The sequence below is a fragment of the Pleurodeles waltl genome, chromosome 10 (genome assembly GCF_031143425.1).
Source record: "Pleurodeles waltl isolate 20211129_DDA chromosome 10, aPleWal1.hap1.20221129, whole genome shotgun sequence".
Lineage (NCBI taxonomy): Eukaryota > Metazoa > Chordata > Amphibia > Caudata > Salamandridae > Pleurodeles > Pleurodeles waltl.
In genome coordinates, this window is record NC_090449.1 from 596,425,338 (window position 1) to 596,448,447 (window position 23,110).

The 23,110-nt window shown below is 44.0% G+C and overlaps 1 protein-coding gene across 2 annotated transcripts in view; it reads right to left on the minus strand.

Moving 5' to 3' along the window:
- Window positions 1–23,110, minus strand: part of GARS1 (glycyl-tRNA synthetase 1) — a 156,652-nt gene that overhangs the window by 46,680 nt on the left and 86,862 nt on the right. The window contains exons 11-13 of one of the 2 annotated variants that reach the window (XM_069211052.1): window positions 22,982–23,094; window positions 10,648–10,788; window positions 2,283–2,368 (exon numbers count right to left, since the gene is read on the minus strand). In XM_069211052.1, coding sequence (XP_069067153.1) covers window positions 2,283–2,368; window positions 10,648–10,788; window positions 22,982–23,094 — 340 coding nt within the window. Of the gene's footprint in view, window positions 1–2,282; window positions 2,369–10,647; window positions 10,793–22,981; window positions 23,095–23,110 lie in introns of both variants that reach the window. The other variant, XM_069211051.1, reaches the window with a different exon arrangement.

The following is a 23,110-nucleotide window of genomic DNA, read 5'->3' on the forward strand; positions in this document are numbered from 1 at the left end:
AAATACTGCAGAACTACTGCCTGTCAAAGAAGGCCATAAGAACATTGATCTCACTCTTAGGATCTAGCGAAATAGAGAAATGCTGTGGTTACATACTAAATCTGTGACAGCTGCTGCCAGCATCTCGGGCTTCCAGTTTTTCCATTCTTTAGCACCTGTGTGCCCGCTAAATATAATGAGGTATCAGACCGATTAAAGCTGCCCTACTTAGCATCTTAATACAAGAAGGATCTTGCTCATTTTTCACTACTTCTTGCAAAATGAGGACATGATCACGGAGATCTCCCCTTCAGGATTTGACAGATCGGAAAGAGTACCAAATGAGGAAGCTAGCTTGAGTGTATAGTGCAATACTCTAGATAGCAGGCAAAGGTTTGGCCAACCAAATGACAATGAAGCAAGAAGTGCTCGAGCTCTCAACGAGCACGCTCATGCCATCATGTCCAGAAGAAGAGATTGGCTCGATCCCATGGTAAAAAGCTGGCTGCAACCCCATAACTCAGAAAGGAAATTGGTCTTGACCTTGAATGTTCAAAGTAGTTTTAGGAATAAGTGAGGATTTTCAATCTGAAGGCCAACTATCTCATTGGTTCCCTGGACCCTGAAAACTGGATCTGGCTAGAACACAACCTTTCACAAGGAAAAGATGGCTGTATCACCAGCATTTCCATTCACAGATAGATTAATAAAAAAATGTTTTGGTTTTCACCAGTAAGGGAAATCTCCATGTGGGAAAGTAAGGCACACTGGTAAGTGAGTGTTGCTTGTCCACTTAAAGATTATGTGGATAGTACCACTACCTAACCCCCATTTCTACCTTTTTACTCTGGCCTGGAAACAGACAAATTAGAGCGAACAGCTTCTGTGGTTTGGGGTCTTCATAGCTCTGCATGCATGAAAGGTAGTTCTTCGAAAATTAATCTCAATGGCCACAAAGTGCAGGCATGCACTAGGTTGTGTCATGGAGAAGAAAAATGGGTTGAGTACAGAAACTGTGTGTGATTCTTCAAACAAGGCTTAATGCTGAGCCTTAAAGCACTGATTGCTGAAACCAATCAAGGAGACCATAAAAGAAAATAGTAAGGGATACAACAGAAAATGCAGGGCTGTGGTACTGAATCGCTGAGCACAACAGAACTCTTGGCCCAAGATACAAGGGTTTTGTGCAGTCGCAAGCCCTCCAATTTGATAAAATACAGGATTTAGGTATGCAAAAATCTTTTACACATGTACTAATCCCATATTAGAGTTCAGAAATGATTTTTGTTAGGAACATTCCTTCCAAATTGTGATTTAGTAACCTATGTACCAATGGTTTACTCTCTTAATTTCGTTTGCCCAACACTGATCAGTTAGAGACTCCCAAGTTGGGTCAGATTTGTACAAATTCCCCATTAAGAAACACGGTGGCACTTCAGGGGAACAGCTAGTGGTCCAGTGGACCACTGCCTGCCTGCTCTCTCCGAAGTTTTCCATAATTTTTTTTTATTTTTTTAAGCAGCCCTGGTTCCTATAAGGCATTTGCACTGCTTAAAAAAAATAATAATGCATTAATGCAATCACAGAGATGGTGGTCTGCTGCCTCTTGAAGGCCACAATCCCTGTGGTCATACACAATCACAGCGGTTGCCCTTGTGACCTGCCTAATAATTATTAATTAGGCAGGGCCCCTGCAACTCTTTACTTGTGTTATTAGTATGACGGTCAGTTTGCAAAATAAAATACCAGTAGCAAAAAGTCAGTCTGTAATTTACAACAAGAATGCTAGAACCTTTGGCCCAAAGTTCAAGAACACAATGATCTGCTCGAAAGTAGAAAATTGGAGTGGGGCCACCTGGTGGATGGAGGAGGCATCGAAAGCTCTGAATATGCAGCATGCAAAAGCTATTTGTGGTCTTTTAACTAGTTAGCTGGGTAGCCTAAGGTGAGGAGTGGGAGAAAACTGGGACGCATGAGCAGTAGCCATCATTTTGATGCACTCTTCAGCTGTTCCTCGAAATCTCAAGTAGTTAGTAGTGCATACAGTTACACGGAAAAATATTTTTTATTTGAGTTTTCAAAACATATCAGCACTTCATGTCTGTAACACAAAACTGTTTTGTCTCTAGAAGGCATAGCTGGTCAACATTTACCCTGATTCTCTCTTCCTTAAGGTGAAATGTTATATGTAAGGATATTTAAACAGCCTTCGAACGCTATAACATGGAGAGCAATTTTCTCTTAAGGAAGATAACCTAAGGCACGTGCTTGTGGTTTTGCTGCTTTGTAAAAGAAATGCTTACCATGCAATGTTTTCTGAAACCTCTTCACACCGACCATATCTTTAGTCATACTGAATGTTTTCCCTTCAGTTTCAATAGTAAATTCCCTGCAAAAATATATGTATATATAAATAAAACTGACAAACAGAAGTAAAACTGAATTTATTCTAGAGGTTTCCAGCAATCGTGATGCAACTCAAGGCACTTAATCAGCAATACAAGATGTGGTGGTCTATAAAGCCTTCAATCTTTAAGACCAAGTCTCTTCAAACAACCTCACTCTTACCCAAACACAACCACCGCTCACAATTACTGCCTTTACGTAACTCATTTTCCTTTAAAGCAATTTGTTCAGATCATTTGTAGGAAAACAAAAAAAAAACTGTCTTGGCCTAGATAAAACTGAGAAGGCCTGCACTGTGGTTCTTTGAATACCATTCCATCTACGCTACAAATAAGCATTGCTAATGATTTCTCAACTTTTTTCTTTACTAAAAAGATAAAGAGTAGGACATGCTACTGCTCTAAAATGCTTTTAACAGAAACAGGTCACTGAAAGGTTTCGGATGCTGCATTTGCTTTGGTGAAACCTAAACTCCCCTAATGTCATACAACTGATAATCAGGAGCCTATTCACCTCACCATAGCAGATTTTGTTGCCTTATTGCTTGGAGCAGGTCCATCACAGATAACGAATAATGGTCACATAAACTAACAGCGCTTGATCCTTTGGGATAAAATTAACCCCTTCTGTGCCGGGGACATAATTGTTACCTCCGCCGACACAGTGCTCCTGTGCAGAGGACGTAACCATTACGTCATCGCACATGAGCTCGGAGGGAGCGCTAGCGCTCCCTCCGTGGACTTCCCTTCCACCTTCCCAAGGCAGGGATGGAAGGAGAAGCCCATCACCTTCCACTCCCCCCCCCCCCCCCAATGAGGTCAGCGAGCGATCATGCGCTGACATTAGAAGGTGCCGGGCACGTGGGAAGACATTTGCTTCCAGCGCGTTCACAGAGAGAGAGGTGAGTTTCTCCTCTGGCAAGGGGTTCAGACAAAGAGGCATCAGGGGAAAGGAAAGGGTTTTCCTTTCCCCTGATGTCTCTTTGAGAATTCCTGCTGCTCGATCGCATCGGGCAGCAGGAATGCCCACTAGACACCAGGGATTTGTTTTTTTCTGTGCTTTGTGTCGGGGAGCGGCCCCTGAGGCAAGGGGCCCACCCCTTTGGGGCGCATATATTTTAGGCCCATTTCTGCCCCCCTTGGGAGCAGATCGGCCTATTAGTTTTAGGCTGATCTGCCACCAAAGGGGGCAGAAACCACTGGAACGCCAGGGATGTTTTTTATTTGTTTATTTCTGTGGGGGGTGCCCACTTGGGCAAGGGTCGCCCCCCCCCCCACCCAGGGGGGCATAGAACTGTTAGCCATTTCTGCCCCCCTTAGGGGCAGTTCGGCCTATTTTTTTGTAGGCCCATCTGCCCCCAAGGGGGACATTAGCCACTTAGGCACCATGGATAATGTGTGTGTGTGTGTTTATTGGATTTTTTTTTTGGGGGGGGGGGGGGCAGCCTTGGGGGGGCATATTATTTATGGGCATTTCTGCCCCCCCTTGGGGGCAGAGCGGCCTACTATTTTTGGGCTGATCTGCCCCGAATGGGGGCAGAAACCACTGGAACGCCAAAGATATTTTTTATTTGTGTATTTTTGTGGGGGGGGGGGGGGGGCATAGAACTGTTGCCTATTTCTTTTAGGCCCATTTCCCCAAATGGGGGCAGAAGCCACTTAGGCACCAGGGAGTGTGTGTGAGTGAGAGTGTGTGAGTGTGTGTTTGTGTTTTTGTTTGGGGGTGGCCCCTTGGGCAAGGGTCGCTCCCCATGGGGGCACACCACTAAAGGTATTTTCTGCCCCCCTTGAGGCTGATAGGCCTATTTTTAAGTAGGGCCATCTGTCCCTATTGGGAGGGGGGGGGGGGCAGAATCCACTTAGGTACCAATTTCTAAATGTTTGATGGTGGGGTGTGTGTCAACTGGCGAAGTATTTGGATTTGTGATATGTTTTTTTTTCCTCCTTTTTGTTCTAGTTCAAAGCTTTTGCTTTCTTTGCTGTGGCTCCTTGCGGTTTTGGTGGTGGTTGACCTGCGGTTTGCATAGTTGCATGTTTTAGGTAAGTAAAAACAATTTACTCCAAAGGAGTATTGTTGCCATACATGAACAACATGTCTGTAGGTGGTGTACTAAATGCAGGATTGTGTGTGAAATTGTCCTTAGATTTGAGCACAATGATATTTGTGTTGTCTTATTTCTAATTTGCTTTTCTTTCTTTCTTTTTAGTGGGATATCGTTGGTGATTGCTGTGTCTGTGCAGATTAGTTGCTGTTGAGTAGGTTTTTCTGGCAAGTGAGCAGTAGTGTTTTTCAGTACATAATTCTTTGTATAAAGCCACACTTTGTTTATTACTTATCTTGCACAGTGCTGGTTGTTGGTGGTGCATTTGTCCAGTTACTTTTCGTAGGAAGGATCATGGCTAGCTGCAGCAGGATGACCGCTCAGCAGGTTGTTGGTATGCTTTTTGAGTCATTGTCTGATCATGATTATGAGACGGACTCTGCATCTGAGGCAGAGGAGGAAGTGAGAGATTCAGGCAGTTAAGTTTCTATCGGAGAGGAATCTTCTGATGAGGAAGTCACTCTCAGTGCAGATGAAGGGCCTGTTTTAGGGGAGAGTACTGATGTGCCATTAGTGCAGCAACCTGGGGCTGAAATTTTTCCTGTTGGAAGACCTGAACTCTGGGTTTCCCCGAACATGGAGCAGCCAGAGTTGCCTGCTTTTACTGGTCTCGCAGGGTGTACAGAGAACGTTTTGCCTGTCAATTTTTTTGAGTTATTTATGGATGATGTGTTTTTGGAAGAGATTTTTGAGCAGACTAATTTGTATGCGGAGCAGTATTTGAGTGACAAAGCTGCCAGACTTAGGCCACACTCTAGAACTACACAGTGAATTCCCACAAATTTGGAAGAGATTAAAAGGTTTTTGGGTTTGACTCTTTTGATGGGGTTGATAAGGAAGCCGTCACTGGCTTCTTATTGGTCCACTACTCCCTTGATGGCAACGGCTAAATTTCCTGCAACCATGAGTCATAAACTGTATTTGCTTCTTCTTAGGATGCAGCATTTTGTTGACAATGCTTTAGCCTTGCCACAAGATCACCCTGATTCTGACCGTCTTTTTAAGAATAGGCCTGTCCTTGATCATTTTGTAGATCGGTTTCCAGATGTCTATGTTCCAGGCAAAGAAATAGCTGTGGACGAGTCTTTGGTCCTCTTCAAAGGTCGTTTGGTTTTTAGGTAGTACATTCCTAGCAAGAGGGTACGATATGGAATTAAATTGTATATGCTGTCTGAAAGTAGTACAGGATATGTGTATAATTTCCGGGTCTACACTGGTAGTGATTCCAGTATTGACCCCTGTGGTTGTCCTCCCACTTTTGGAGTTACTGAGAAAATTGGGTGGGAACTTGGTAGACGACTGTTTAACAAAGGTCACCATTTGTATGTAGATAACTTCTACACTGGAGAGCAGTTGTTCAAGGAATTATTTAGAGTGGACACTGTTCCTTGTGGCACAATTCGTTGTAACCGGTAAAGCTATCGAAGGGAGCTTGTCTGTAAAAAAAACTTTAGAGAGGGGACAGTGTAGTGCCTTGCGGAATGATGAGCTGCTAGCTTTGACATTTTCAGACAGGGGGGATGTCTACATGCTAAGTACCATCCATGATGAGAGTACTTCCCCCTGACTGTTTGGGGTCAGGCTGCTTAAGTGCGCAAACCTGTGTGCATTTTAGATTATAATAAGCACATGGGAGGTGTAGATAGAGTTGATCAGAGGTTGGAACCTTATACTGCTATTCGTAAGTCTTATGTTTGATGTTTGATATAAGAAGTTAGCAATTCATATGTTCCACTTGGCAATTTGTAATGCTTTTATTGTGTTCAAGGATAGGCCTCCAGAGTCAAAGATGACATTTGTGAAATTTCAGGAGTAAGTGATAGGGAGCCTTATTGTGGTGGAACAGTCAAGAGTTCCTAGAGAAGCAGTGGTGCAGAATGTGGCTAGATTGAAAGATCGCCACTTTGCTGAGCACATTACTCCCACGCCCAAAAAAGACTTTCTAGCTAAGAAATGTAGAGTCTGTGCTCGAAGGGGTATCCGGAGGGAGACTCGAATGTACTGCCAAGGTTGTCTTTAAAAGCCTGGGCTGTGTGTGGGTGGCTGTTTCAGGAATTACCACACCCAGAAGAATTACTGGGAACTACCATGAGTGTAAACTGCCCGTTTTACATTTTCATGTGTTCAGTTTTATGGTTGGCATTTCTGTCATGTACTTAGTTAGAGCTTTTGTGTTTGTAGTTTTGTCATTATTTCTAATTAGTTAGTGGTTTCTTTGTTTGAAAAAAAATAAAAGTGATGCCATTGTCTGTGGAATGGCACTTGGCTGGCGGTGTAAATATGGACTTGCTGTTGGCTACTGCAGCACACTGCCAGGCAAACGCTAGTCCACACACTCCCATCAGCTGGTGTGATTGCTGTATCAGGCATGTGGGCATATGAAAGTGATGGGCCCTTGAGTGCGCTGTCTGTCGATGAGAGTGTTGTAATTTGCTGGGTCCAAGGCTGGCGGCGTGAATGGTCTTGTGCATTTCATATTTTCAAAGGTGTGTGAATGGACTGTAAAGCGGTTGGTGCCTTGTCGTGGCTTTACTGCTCATGAGCTGTGAGTCATTGGTTCAGTTTTTTGGCCTTTCAGTTATTAACAATGCATTTCATTTTTGTGAAATCTCTTGTTAATAAAATTTGATCTACAGAACCATCATTCACCCTCGTGCCAAATCCAACCAGTATGTGTGGTAAAAATGACAAAACCTGCTCTGCTGTAATCAGGTGTCGCAGCACACCCCGATGATGAAGCATGCCACCTACCTGGTTGGTGTGTGAGGGGTCTTTTTAACATAATCTAAGTGCATTTCTTTTCACAATTTTAGTGTTAGGAAAATTACATAAGTATGTGGAGACATCAAAATGATAGATTGCAAAACTACCTGTGTTTGTGGGGTGGGGGGACCACCTATGTTTTTGGTCCTGGGTGCGGCCTTCATCTAGGGAAACCTACCAAACCCAGACATGTGTTAAAAATAGACACCACAAGGAGTCCAAGTAGGTGTGGCTTGCCTGGATCCCCCAAAATTTTCTTACCAAGACTCCTCTGCAAACCTAAAAATGTGCGTAACAAGGCATATTTTCCTCACTTTTCTTTGTAGGATCACCGCTGCAGCACACATTTCCTACCACCCAGCGTCCCCCTCAGCATCCCAAGTAAAATGATACCTCACTTGTGTGGGTCCCCAAAGCAGAGTCAGCCTAAAAGATGTATAAAAGAAAAATATGTGCTTATCAACTTGCTATGCTATCCCCTCAATCTCTACAGGTGTTTGGCATTTTTCTGTTGCAGGCACCTGGGCCACCCACACAAGTGAAGTATCATTTTTACCGGGAGACTTGGGGGAACGCTGGGTGGAAGGAAATTGGTGGGTCCTCTCAGATTCCAGAAATTTCTGTCACCGAAATGAGAGGAAAAGGTGTTTTTTTCGCCAAATTTCAGGTTTGCAAAGGATTCTGGGTAACAGAACCTGGTCAGAGCCCCACAAGTCACTCCAGCTTGGATTCCCCTAGGTGTCTAGTTTTCAAAAAAATGCACAGGTTTACTAGGTTTCCCTAGGTGCTGGCTGAGCTACATGCCAAAATCCACAGCTAGGCACTTTACAAAAAACAGCTGTTTTCTTTGGGAAAATGTGATTTGTCCACGTTGTGTTTTGGGGCATTTCATGTCGCAGGTACAAGGCCTACCCACACAAGTGAGGTACCATTTTTATCAGGAGACTTGTGGGAATGATGGATGGAAGGAAATTTGTGGCTCCTCTCAGATTCCACAACTTTGTCACCGAAATGAGAGGAAAAAGTGTTTTTTGGGCCAGATTTTGAGGTTTGCAAAGTATTTTGGTAACAGAACCTGGTCAGAGCCCCACAAGTCACTCCATCTTGGATTCCCCTAGGTGTCTAGTTTTCAAAAATGCGCAGGTTTGCTATTTTTCCCTAGGTGCCAGCTGAGCTACAGGCCAAAATCCACAGCTAGGCACTTAAAAAAAAAAAAAACAGCTCTGTTTTCTTTGGGAAAATGTGATGTGTCCATGTTGTGATTCCTGACGCAAGCTTTAGGCCTACCCACGCATGTGAGGTACCATTTTTATCAGGAGACTTGGGGGAACACAGAATAGCAAAACAAGTGTTATTGCCCCTTGTCTTTCTCTACATTTTTTCCTTCCAAATGTAAGACAGTTTGTAAAAAAGACGTCTATTTGAGATGCCCTGTAATTCACATGCTAGTAAGGGCACCCCGGAATTTAGGAAAGTGCAAATAACCACTGCTTCTCAACACCTTATCTTGTGGCCATTTTGGAAATACAAAGGTTTTCTTGATACCTATTTTACACTTTTTATATTTCAGCAAATTAATTGCTGTATACCTGGTACAGAATGAAAACCCATTGTAAGGTGCATCTCATTTATTGTCTCAGGGTACCTAGGGTTCTTGATGAACCTACAAGCCCCATATATCCCCGCAACCAGAAGAGTCCACCAGACGTAACGGTAGATTGCTTTAAACAATCTGACATTGCGGGAAAAAGTTAGAGTAAAACGTGGAGAAAAATGGCTTGTTTTTTTACCTCAATTTCAATATTCTTTTATTTCAGCTGTTATTTTCTGTAGGAAACACTTGTAGGATCTACACAAATGACCCCTTGCTGAATTCAGCATTTTGTCTACTTTTCAGAAATGTTTAGCTTTCCGGGATCCAGCATTGGTTTCACACCCATTTCTGTCACTAACTGGAAGGAGGCTGAAAGCACAAAAAAAATAGTAAAAATGGGGTATGTCCCAGTAAAATGCTAAAATTGTGTTGAAAAATTGGGTTTTCTAATTCAAGTCTGCCTGTTCCTGAAAGCTGGGAAGATAGTGATTTTAGCACTGCACACCCTTTGTTGATGCCATTTTCAGGGTAAAACAAAACACAAGCCTTCTTCGGCAGCCCTTTTTTCCCATTTTTTGGAAAAAAACGACATTTTCGTTGTATTTTGGCTAATTTCTTGGTCTCCTTCAGGGGAACCCATAAAGTCTGGGTACCTCTAGAATCACTAGGATGTTGGATAAAAAGGACGCAAATTTGGCATGGGTAGCTTATGTGGAGAAAAAGTTATGAGGGCCTAAGCGTGAACTGCTCCAAATAGCCAAGAAAAAGGCTCAGCACAGGAGGGGAAAAGGCCTAGCAGCGAAGGGGTTAAAGTGTGGAAATGTAAAGACTTTGTCCACTCAGCCAAGGAGAAACCAGTTCTATGCCATCTAAAAACGGAAGAATTTTTTTTCCATTTGTATGACACTGCTTTTAAAATGCAAGAAATGATCTGGTGAACCACCTGGTCTTTATAGAAGACAGTATAAGACTTCACAATTCAAGACATAAAGGAGGGTTATTCTCCTGAGGGAGGCAATTATAACCATAAATGCGGTATTGCAAGCCACATGAGCCCACAGGCTTGTGCGATTTGAAGGCTAAGACCAGAATATAGCTAGGAGGGCAGCACAATCTTTGAAAGTGACACCTTAAAATGGTGCATTTTTAGAACTGTTTGGAAGGTCCCGCGCCAAAGTTGTTAAGGATTTCCTCCTGTTACTCAGCTCTCATTTTCTTATGCCATTAACATTTACGCTCATTAGGTGTTCAGTACCAATGCAACAGGGCCAGGAAGCACCAGTACCAATAGTGTGGTCCCACGATCCTGAAGGGTCATCCAAATTAGACGATTTCACTCAAATGTTCAACGTTGTATAGTATGGAACCCTGACCAACCCCATAGTGCTCAGACTGAATCTGTGATAAAGGCGCACTCTGAGAAACCTTCACAACTTTATCAGGAGGTAAAAGATTCACCCAATACCACACTAATATTTGGCATTCTTTCAAGGGATATAACAAATGAATTCAATTTGGCTGTGTCCTCTGGCAACTGGATGGGTAAACGATCAATCAGTGCCCTTACACCCATACCCTCTGCAAACAGTTAATTGTTGCATATCACCAGGTTTCTAATCCCAGGAATTTATTTAGAAAAAACATTGATGCGTTAATGTACTTTGTTAAGCGGGAATCAATGGTAATATTTCCACAAGGAATCAGGTTATTGAATGACACCCTGTGACTGCAACAGGATTTCCCCATTAAACCAACCTCAGTTTCAAGCGTTAAAATCATCTTCCTACAAAGCCATTTGTCTTACCCTTTCTCATTGAGTAGCGTCTCCATATCGGTGATGTAACATTCGTCGCAGATAGCAAGGTATTCCATGATCAGCTTGGCATCCTTCTTGTAAGCCTTTCCGATGGCTCCCTTGTTTGCGTCAAACTGCACAACATTCACAGTTTTGTGCACAGAAGTTAAAGAATCTAATTCACTGTTGCATCAGAGCACTTCTATTTTAATGCTTTTCCGACTTCGACGACGATTATACTCTAAAGATTTGTAGGTCACGCCAACTAGGTAGTTCAGCTGTCGGGTTGCAAAAGACACACTGTGTGCTTACCAAGAACATAAAAAGGGCTTACAACCCACCCACACTGGCTTACCATCCATTGGTTTTACAGTCAATTTCATTTACCTGCTCATGCTGCCCTTCTTGCGAATGTCCCTTCTCTTTCTGGAGCACTGTCACTTTTACTAGTGTCACTCCACTGCTCACTTTTAGGAAACAACGTTTTTTTCCTTTTGTCTTAAGCACCGGAAGAGTGCATGTGTTTTCGAGCCATCTCCCTGGTACACTTCTCTTCCTCTCTCTATCCTCTGTTTCTCTATCTCACCTGTGTGCTTCTTCTTGCCCCCTCTGTGATGCACTCATCCACGTGTGATTTCTCTCTATGCTTGTTTCTCAGCCTGTGTCCTTCCCCCTGCTACAATTGCTTTTTGTCTCATCTGTTTGCATTTCTCACCTCACATTCCTCACTGTTATCGCCCATTTGCTTTTCTCCCACCCTCAACCACGTCCTTGTAGCTACCCCCGCCCGTGCCCTCTGCATTGCTTCCCCTCGCACGCGCACCCAGTGATTCTTCCCTCCATCCAAACATTCAGTGTTGCTTCTCCCCACCCATGCCCTGTGTTGCTTCCAAAAGACCCAGTCCCCACCTTGCTTTTTTTTTTTTTTAATCCTGTTCTAGCAATGCTGCACAACATATCTGATTTCTGTACAGCATCGCTAAAAACCACTACCCAACCCAACAGGCCCTAGAGGTTTGAGCAATTGGTTTTGTCAGTGCTTGTTCAACCATGCCAGGTATTTGTATCACCGAATTGGAGCACACTACGAAAGAAATGAAATGTTAGCCCTCGTTCATGAAAGTCATTAACTCCCTGAAAGGCAATACTGCACATCACACACTCAAGAAATAAAATTTACAGTGTAATTCAACCTCCCCCCTCAAAATGCCAATCCAACGACATTCAGGTTTTCAGCTACCGGTGCAACAGCCTCATTGCGTGCATTTTTTATTTTTTCATTGAATTAAGGTTCTATTTACAGGGAACTGTGTTGTGTAAAAACATTTTGAAACCACACATGAACAAAATAAAATCATCTGAAAGTGACTAAACTGATAGCTGTCTTAATTGCCAATTATTATTTTTTTTAACAAAATGTGTTCCCGGTTTGAGGGCATTTGGTCTGCTTTAGAAGTTGTGCATGATTTGAAATTTTTGTAATGAGATATTTAGTACCCATTTTATCATTCCGAAGAGCCTGCATTGTCAGCAGCACGTCCTTCATTTATGCATTCTTTGAAAATGAAAAAAATGTCTCTAGAACATTTGTTTGGGTTAAGTACTCGTTATACTCTATGTTCTGTAAGTTATACTGTGTTCTTTTTGCTTCTCTCCTGGGGAAAGTATGTACGGTGAGAAATATACAAATCATATGTAAGTCCCCGCTGAATTCCCCATAGCCTTCCTTTTCATTGTCCTTGCTGGAGAGTTTGGCGGGAAATGGAAGAGAAGCAGCATATGAAAGCACGATTCCCCTTTTGGCCAACATATCTACAGGGAGTGCAGAATTATTAGGCAAGTTGTATTTTTGAGGATTAATTTTATTATTGAACAACAACCATGTTCTCAATGAACCCAAAAAACTCATTAATATCAAAGCTGAATATTTTTGGAAGTAGTTTTTAGTTTGTTTTTAGTTTTAGCTATGTTAGGGGGATATCTGTGTGTGCAGGTGACTATTACTGTGCATAATTATTAGGCAACTTAACAAAAAACAAATATATACCCATTTCAATTATTTATTATTACCAGTGAAACCAATATAACATCTCAACATTCACAAATATACATTTCTGACATTCAAAAACAAAACAAAAACAAATCAGTGACCAATATAGCCACCTTTCTTTGCAAGGACACTCAAAAGCCTGCCATCCATGGATTCTGTCAGTGTTTTGATCTGTTCACCATCAACATTGCGTGCAGCAGCAACCACAGCCTCCCAGACACTGTTCAGAGAGGTGTACTGTTTTCCCTCCTTGTAAATCTCACATTTGATGATGGACCACAGGTTCTCAATGGGGTTCAGATCAGGTGAACAAGGAGGCCATGTCATTAGATTTCCTTCTTTTATACCCTTTCTTGCCAGCCACGCTGTGGAGTACTTGGACGCGTGTGATGGAGCATTGTCCTGCATGAAAACCATGTTTTTCTTGAAGGATGCAGACTTCTTCCTGTACCACTGCTTGAAGAAGGTGTCTTCCAGGAACTGGCAGTAGGACTGGGAGTTGAGCTTGACTCCATCCTCAACCCGAAAAGGCCCCACAAGCTCATCTTTGATGATACCAGCCCAAACCAGTACTCCACCTCCACCTTGCTGGCGTCTGAGTCAGACTGGAGCTCTCTGCCCTTTACCAATCCAGCCACAGGCCCATCCATCTGGCCCATCAAGACTCACTCTCATTTCATCAGTCCATAAAACCTTAGAAAAATCAGTCTTGAGATATTTCTTGGCCCAGTCTTGACGTTTCAGCTTGTGTGTCTTGTTCAGTGGTGGTCGTCTTTCAGCCTTTCTTACCTTGGCCATGTCTCTGAGTATTGCACACCTTGTGCTTTTGGGCACTCCAGTGATGTTGCAGCTCTGAAATATGGCCAAACTGGTGGCAAGTGGCATCGTGGCAGCTGCACGCTTGACTTTTCTCAGTTCATGGGCAGTTATTTTGCGCCTTGGTTTTTCCACACGCTTCTTGCGACCCTGTTGACTATTTTGAATGAAACGCTTGATTGTTCGATGATCACGCTTCAGAAGCTTTGCAATTTTAAGAGTGCTGCATCCCTCTGCAAGATATCTCACTATTTTTGACTTTTCTGAGCCTGTCAAGTCCTTCTTTTGACCCATTTTGCCAAAGGAAAGGAAGTTGCCTAATAATTATGCACACCTGATATAGGGTGTTGATGTCATTAGACCACACCCCTTCTCATTACAGAGATGCACATCACCTAATATGCTTAATTGGTAGTAGGCTTTCGAGCCTATACAGCTTGGAGCAAGACAACATGCATAAAGAGGATGATGTGGTCAAAATACTCATTTGCCTAATAATTCTGCACTCCCTGTATTCACAGTCTTACAACCACTACACTAATAATTTACGGCGGGCTCGGCTAAAAAGGTCTGCAATACATAGACTTAGGTGAAAGAAGATACCAGATGCATTGTTTACAGCTCCTAAATTACTACCCAGATGGCACAAGGAAAAAATGAAGCATGATAATTTTGCACTGCCTTTGCAGATTCCAAATCGCAACAAAACTACGTAGACGCTATTCTCATTAAACACATCCGGACAGAACGTACTCCAGCTCGAACCGCGATGACCACTGCTGACAATAACCATTGCCAAAATCCTCTCCACTTAAAAACGCTGACCACAACGGAGAAAAGTCCTCTCGATCTGGTGTCTTTCATACTCTGTCCTCCTATTGCAGTGATGTCTACTTAAGCGAGTGAGCATGCTGCTTGTTGTTCCTAAGGCACTTCTTGAGGGGGAGCATTACTACTCTGCTACTTCTCTACTGTCACCCTCTGGCTGTGCTGGCCTACTGTTACTGTGCTTAAAGCGGTGACATTAAACAACTCTAAAAAAAGATGCCAACAGTAGGGTGCAAAGCGAACATAAACAAGGCGTGTCTGCAACTATAATGCTGCCCTAAAAATCTATTATAGGCTCCTCTGCAGTGCATCTCCATGCTGTCTTAGAGCTGGCATTCGGATTTCAAGGATGTTTGACTCAGAGGACATCTATCATCCTCAGTCCTCCGAATGGGTCCCCATTCCCAAGGTGGCGGCTTATGTGGCTAAAGCTATCCGCCATCCTTTGGAGCAAGAGGTTCGGGCCAGTCTGCAGGCGGAATGTCCCAGGCCGGCGTTTGGAGATAAGGTGGCGGCAACGCCCATGTTGGATCCTAAGCTATGCACTTTCTTTTCAAAGTACATGCGTGACCCTAAGAAAAGGATCGATCGTTCTTGGTGGTCTTGCCAAGATAAACTTTTGGATGTGTTGGGTCCTCTGACCAAGATTATTGAATTGGCGGATTCTGCCAAGGCTTCGGGGGAACCCTTGCAGGCGGATCTGGTTGCAGGATGGGCACAAAGGGCGGTTTGTCTCTTGGGCAACGCCAATTGTGCCATCTCTACGGAGAGACGGCGTTCTCTCCTGATTAAAATCGACCCTAAGTTGGGGGAACTGGCAACATCTGAGGCTGGCACGATAGCTCAGGGCAATCTCTTTGGTGATCCCTTCATGAAGGAGCTTGGGAGATTTGTATCCACATTCTCCGCCTTGGATAAAGCGCAGTCTTCCATGCGCAAGATCTTTTCCAGGAAGGTTTTTGGCGGGCCGGAAGAGGAAGGGGTCGCTCCATCGGCCGTTCTCAGCAGTCAGGCCCCTCCAGAGCCCAAAGCAAGCGGAATAACGGCTGGAATGATGGCTGCCAGGGAACCTTCTTTCCCAACAGAGGTTCTGGCTGAGGGTGCTCCTCGCGTTTCCACCGAGGCAACTCCAATTCCCAGGGAGAAAGCACAGGTGTGCACCCCCCTTTCTTCCCCTCAAGATCTAGGAGGCAGGATTGCTCTCTTCGCAAGCAATTGGACGCGGCTTACGTCCGGCCCTTGGGTTTTGGAGACAGTGTCAGGCTTTTGCATAGAGTTCCATGGACCCCTGTTCAACTGGTTCGCCCTCCTCCAATTCGGTTCAGCGCACAGGACTCCCAATTGATCGATTCGGAGGTCCAACTTCTTCTGGGCAAAGGAGCTGTTGTCCCGGCTCCTCTCCATCCGAGGGGTTTTTTGGTCGAGAAGAAGGACAAGGGTTTCCGTCTGGTGATAAACCTCAAGGCATTCAACGAATGGGTGGTTTAACGTCATTTCAAGATGGAGGGAATTCATCTTCTCAGGGATCTTTTGTGTCAAGGGGACTGGATGATCCATTTGGATCTCAAGGATGCGTATCTTACGGTCCCCATTTATCCTCCTTACCGCAGATTTCTGCAGTTTCAATGGAGGAATCAGGTCTACGAGTTCACGGGTCTCCCGTTCGGCCTTTCGTCAGCACCTTGGTGCTTCACGAAACTGTTGAAGCCGGTGGTCGAGTTTCTGCGGACCCAGGGTGTAAGATTAATTATTTACTCGGACGACATCCTTTTGATGGACCAGTCCAAGTTGCAGCTGTTGTGTTACGCGAACATGACTATTGCATTGTTGCAGGACCTGGGTTTCGTGATCAATACAGAGAAGTCCTCTCTGTGCCCGTCTCAATCCACAACGTTTTTGGGGTTTGTGGTGGGCACGACGTCCGCAACGCTGAAACGTCCGGAACACAAGGTCTCCAAGATCAAGAAGGAGATTTCCAAGGTGCTCCGCAGGGGCAGGACCTCCCTCCGGCAGATTGCCAGGATTGTGGGGCTTCTGTCGTCTTCTATCCAGGCTACATTTCCAGGTCCCTTCCATTACAGGGCCCTGCAACATCTGAAAGCCTCATCTCCGGAAAGGCCATACCTATTCAGCTCTGGTGGAGCTCTCTTCGGAGGCTCGTTTGGAGATGCAGTGGTGGTTGAGCCACATGGATGCATGGAATGGCAAGGTCATTTTTGGTTCTCTCCCCGACCTGGTGATAGAATCGGATGCCAGAAGACTGGGCTGGGGAGCCAGGTGTGGTCAGATCTCCATGGGAGGTCAGTGGACTTTGGAGGAGCTGAACCTGCACATCAGTTGCCCGGGGCTTCTTGCAGGGTCGTTTGCGATTCAATCTTTGACACGAGACAAGATTTCCTGTTGTGTCCTTCTTTGGATGGACAATATCTCGACTCTTCTGTATATAAACAGACTGGGGGCACTCGGTCCAAGGTTTTGGCGGATCTGGCAAAGGATTTCTGGCATTACTGTCTTCAGAAACAGATTTCGGTTACAGCGGAATATCTTCCGAGGATCCAGAATCAGGTGGTGGACTGGAATTCCCATTACCTCAAGGACTCCAGCGATTGGCGTCTGGATGCGGAGATCTTTCGGTCTTTGATGGATCGTTGGGGTCCTTGCTCTGTGGAATTCAAAGCAAAAAACTCTTCTCTCACAGGTTATTCAAACAAATAATCAGAACATCAAATAACCCAAAAAATTAACTAACATATAGACAAATACAAATACATAATCACCAAATATTTATTCCTAATAATATACAAAACATACAACTGAATTAGCACCGGACATGGAAAAACAAAAAAGACAAAAGTCACACACAGACAAAACTCTAGACTTCAGACTTATACCTGTTTGCCTCCCGGTGGAATGCTCAGCTTCAGACTTACTTCAGTTGGCAGCCCGATCCGGGGGCGAGCTCAGTGGATGCATTCGTGCAGGACTGGTCGAACGATCAATGCTATGCTTTCCCCCCCGTTTCTGTTAATCCCCACAGTGGTGGCTCAGGTCCGACGCCAGCGGGCGTCCCTGATCCTGATATGTCCGATTTGTAAAGCTCAGCCGTGGTTCCCCACTCTTCTGGAGTTGTTTTGGATGGCTCCTTTCAGACTTCCGTGTGTGCCGGGAGTCCTCCAGGACCCGCTTGGTCGTCGTCATCCTCTGGTGATTCAAGGTCACCTCGATCTCATGGCTTGGAGGATTTCAGGTGACGTTGGGAAAGCGTCTGCCTTTCACGGGAAGCTACATCCCTTATCAGACAGTCGTGGGCTTCAGCTACTAACAAGCGATATAGATCGGCCTGGAACAGATGGGCTCGTTGGTGTTTGGAGAGGGAGGTGGATCCCGTGGGGGCCCCCATTGAGTTCGTAGTCAATTTTTTGGTGGAACTTTTGACATCTGGTCTGAGTTACTGTACTATTAACTATTTGCGTTCTGCAATTTCGGCAGGACATAATACCATCAATGATGTCCCGTGGGGGAACACCCCTGGGTAAGTAAGCTCTTGAAAGGGGCTCATTTATCCCGACCTCCTGAACCTCAATATTCGGGGTTATGGGATGTTAACAAGGCTCTCAATTTTCTCTCCTCTTGGCCAAAGAATCGTTATCTACCCAGAAAGCAGATTTCTGCTAAATTGGCGATGCTTTTGCGCCTTGTTTCTTGCAAACGTGTTTCCGACATGCGAGCTTTGGATGTGTCGGCCCGGGTCTTCACCCCCGGAAGTGGTTACTTTCACTGTTTCCAGACGGACCAAAACAGGTACCAGGTTTGTATTGTATCCCAGTTCTGATTCTCACCCTAAGTTATGTGTGGTAAGATGTTTACAGACTTATGAAGCGGTCACAGAGGAGATTAGGCCTCCTGGGGAGAGGCAACTTTTGATTGCTGTCAAGAAACCGTTTCCACTAGAGGTGCGATGGCTTCCAAGGCCATTATGGTCTGTGGGAGATTGGAGGACATCATAAATTTAGCAGATTGGTCCTCGGAGTGGGTTTTTTCGAAATGTTATTTTAAACCGCTCCATGAAGCTGCTTCGTTGGTGGGAAGTAAAGCTTTGAACTTGCATAATCCTCACCTCCAGTCCTGATATAGAATGAAACATTTCCTGGCTACCGTGAAGGAAACTTTCAATTCTATTAAGGACACGGAGGCGAGGATTATCCCTGACTTATACTGTAACAGTATTACCCACCAGAGATTGAGCTACCTGTTGTTTCTGTGCGATCCTTCTTTAGAGGTCTATGGTATTTTTTCTTGTCTGTGACGTTTGGTTATTTTATGCATTTTCTGATGTCTCATTTTGGCTTCTCTTGTTATGCATTATGTTGCTTTATGTATTTTACTGTTTATTAACATAATTGGACACTCTGGCAGGAGTATTGTGTATGAAGTATGTCTGTTCCTGTGTCTGCTCTCTTTCTTGTTTTGTAGGAGGTGATTCTAAAGGAGATTGAAGTCGCGAGTTCTTTAACTTCCTTCACTGAAGAAGAGGAAGGACTGCGCCTGTCAGTTATGTATATAGTCCTCGTTATGGACAGTGGATTGGTTATGGGTTGTCATGGTTACCTGTGGGCATCATGGGGTTTGAAGTTTATTGGTTTTGAACATGTTTGAACTTTAAACCTGCTATTGTTAATAAAGTGAAGAAACGACTGCATAATCCTCGCCTCTGTGTCCTTAATAGAATTGAAAGTTTCCTTCACGGTAGCTAGGAAATTTTTCATTAACCGTTCAAACTCCATGTTACTAAGTGTTCTCAAAATAGCTACAGAGAGCGGCATGCTAACTATCAAATGTAGCAAGTACGATAATCTATTTTTATGTAGCCGAATACTGATGCCACTCCGATCTATAAACAAAATAAGCCATCATTGTTCCATTTAAATTAGCAGCAGCTTGGTTCAGAAAAACAAATTCGATGAATGCCACAGCCACCTGGCCTTAGTGCCTAATTTGTTTTTTCCCCATGTGGGGTTTAAATCTCTGAACGTTTTGCAGATGATGTCATATATATAAAATGTCATTGACCCAGTGTACATCTGTTCGTGGCATGAGACTCTGCAGATTCACATGCTGTGCATATCCCACCATCTAGTGTTGGGCTCGGAGTGTTACAAGTTGTTTTTCTTCGAAGAAGTCTTTTCGAGTCACGAGATCGAGGGACTCCTCCCATTTCGGCTCCATTGTGCATGGGCGTCAACTCCATCTTAGATTGTTTTCCCCGCAAAGGGTGAGGTAGGAGTTGTGTATATAGTAATAGTGCCCATGCAATGGAGTAAGTATGTATGTACATGATGTGACTAAAAGTGTTATTTACAAATTTACAAATGTATAAGTTTAATTTTAATCAACTTATGACGGCTACAGGCTCCCGGGGAGGGCGCATGTGAATCTGCAGCGTCTCATGCCAAGAACAGATGTACACTGGGTAAGTGACATTTTCCGTTCGATGGCATGTGTAGCTGCAGATACACATGCTGTGCATAGACTAGTAAGCAGTTATCTCCCCAAAAGCGGTGGTTTAGCCTGTAGGAGATGAAGTTGTTTGAAATAATGTTCTTAGTACGGCTTGTCCTACTGTGGCTTGTTGTGTTGTTAACACATCCACGCAGTAATGTTTAGTGAATGTATGAGGCGTAGACCATGTGGCTCCCTTACAGATTTCTGTCATTGGTATATTTCCTAGAAAGGCCATTGTGATGCCTTTCTTTCTAGTGGAGTGTGCCTTTGGTGTAATAGGCAGTTCTCTTTTAGCTTTAACATAACAGGTTTGAATACATTTAACTATCCATCTGGCAATGCCTTGTTTGGATATTGGATTTCCTGCATGAGGTTTTTGGAAAGCTACAAACAATTGTTTTGTTTTGCGAAACTGCTTGGTTCTATCAATGTAATACATTAGAGCTCTTTATGTCTAATGTATGTAATGCTCTTTCAGCTACAGAGTCTGGTTGTGGAAAAAACACTGGGAGTTCCACAGTTTGGTTTAAGAGGTGGAAGGCTCTGGTGTTTGCATTCGAAACCCCCCTCTAAATTGTGGCTTTCTAAATGTGCCTCTGCCCTGTGGGGAGTAGAGCGCGCCCCATGGCTTTGGCTGTGTCCGTGTCCTTCTTTAATTTTTCAATTGCTGTGTCCAATTCTGGCCCAAACAATTGTTCCTGGTTAAAAGGCATGTTCAACACTGATTGTTGGATTTCTGGCTTGAATCCAGAGCTTTGTAACCATGCATGCCTGCGAATGGTTACTGCAGTGTTGACTGTTCGAGCTGCCGTGTCTAATGCGGACCTTATTTGGTTGTTGGATATTGCTTGTCCTTCTTCCACAACCTGTTGGGCACGTTTCTGGTGTTCTTGGGGCAAGTGTTGTATAATGTGTTGCATCTCGTCCCAGTGTGCCCTGTCGTAGCGAGCAAGTAGGGCTTGTGAGTTTGCGATCCGCCATTGATTGGCTGCCTGTGCTGCCACTCGTTTGCCCGCTGCGTCAAACTTCCTACTCTCTTTGTCAGGCGGTGGAGCATCTCCTGATGATTGAGAGAGTGCCCTCTTTCTTGCTTCTCCTACAACCACTGAGTCTGGTGTTAGTTGCTGTGTTATAAACACAGGATCCGTTGGGGGGAGGCTTTTTTTTTCTCCACCCTAGGCATGATAGCCCTTCCTTTAACTGGCTCCTGGAATACCTGTTTTGCATGTTTGAGCATGCCCGGGAGCATTGGCAGACTCTGGTAGGAAGTGTGGGTGGATGCCAGGGTGTTGAACAGGAAATCATCCTCTATTGGCTCAGAGAGCATTGCTACATTGTGGAACGTAGCTGCCCTTGATAGTACCTGCGTATATGCAGTACTGTCCTCTGGAGGTGACGGCTTTGTTGGGTAACAGTCCGGACTGTTGTCTGATACTGGTGCATCATACAAGTCCTATGCATCAGGATCATCCTGCGTCATCCCTGTATGCGTAGGTGACTGCATAGGAGGTGTTCCCACTGGAGACAACTGTAGTGAGTGTAGTGGGGAAGGTTGTGGAGAAAAACTTGGTGGTGGTGTTTTTTCTCTGGCCACCTTCGCCTTGGGCTGCATTTCTGACTCTTGAAATGCCAGTTTTCTTTTTGTTTTAATTGGAGGAAGAGTCTGTATTTTTCCAGTTTCCTTCTGGATATGCAACCTCCTTTGCGTATGGTCTGGCTCAACCATACTTATTTCCTGCTCAAATCTGTGTTTTTCATGCATTTGGCTGGAAAGTCCTTGCTCTTCTGTGTAAGAGCTTCTTTTCGGCTCCGAAGCTGCTTTTTTCGGTACCGATGTTTCCGATAAAGTCTTTCTCGGTTCCAACGCTATTTTTCTCACCTTGGGTGAGTCGAACTCTCGGTGTCGAGATTGTTCGGTGCCGGAATCTCGACTGGAGTCGGAAGTCTTCGGCAAATCTCTGGCCTTTTTCAGTGCCGAAAACAAAGGGATTTCTTCATATTTACAGTGAAGCGCCAATTAGTTAGCAAATACTATAGTCTTAATTGTCACCTTCTTACCTTAGACAACAGAAGTTTAATTTACTAGGCAGTGTTTTACCTAAGGACAGGAATGAACTGATAATTTCTAAAAAGAAATCATGCGATGATTCTTCTTATTTCAGAATTTATTCCAAATGGTACTGACTTGAAATGTCAATCCTGTTTATGGTGATGATCAATGGGTACACCAAGGCATGTATTGTTCAAATCTCTGGTGGTCATGAAATTGCTTTCTGACATCCACTGAATGATGTCTTTTAATGTTAATCTTTCTTTCTTCCATACGGATCCGTTTGCTGAATGATCTTGGAATTAATCTCGATCTTGGAGGTACCGCCATCATCTTCTGGATGGCTATTTAACCTTCCCACAGATTTTCTTCTCGCCTGAAGACGGCCGTAACTGAGTATAGTTTTGTTGACTAGATTTATTTGCTCTATGTTTTGTGCTGCTTCTGTGGAGTGGGAAAATCTAGTATGACTGACTTTAAAAAAAAAACGAGGACTCTCTAGAGAGATGAAATTGAGTGGCCCAATACCCTCCCTCCCTTTACTTCTGCACTGCAAACACTAACGATAAAAGTCCGGTGCGGTAAAGGCCGTTTGCTCACAAAAGTAATTTTACCTCAAGACAACTGAACAAAAAAATAAAAATAAAAAAATAGGAGTGCAGAGGCCTGGGTTTCTGGTCAAATTTTTCCATGTGAAACAATCAGACACATTTTTCTATTTTAAAAAAACAACTTATTATTCTGGACCAACCTCTACAAGGTAAAGAAAAAAAATATTTAACAGATTCATGCAATAAACGATTTGATCATGTCTGCTACATAATGCACATAAACCATTTAAGTGTCATTCCAGCTAACCAAAATGCCATATTTGCCACCCCTTTGCTACCAGGTCATGATAAAATATGCCCATGACTGGTTGGTTCCCATTCAAAATCCAAAGCTGTGATATAAGCTTGCCTTACTACACTAGTATTAACTTGTTTATTGTCAATGGAAAGCAAAGCTACCTCCTAGGCACACAAGTTACTGCTATTCTTACACAGTAATGACTATGCAATGGCATTCTCTTTCAGAAAGAGGAAGCTAACACAAAGGATATTGGCTCCTTCAGCGGCTTCTCAGCTACAAGAGGAACTTTGGTGGCTCGGGCATGACAAAGGAGGTCGAAACATGAACGATCAGCACAACCAACAATTTCAATCCAGCCCTGAAAGAAAACAGAT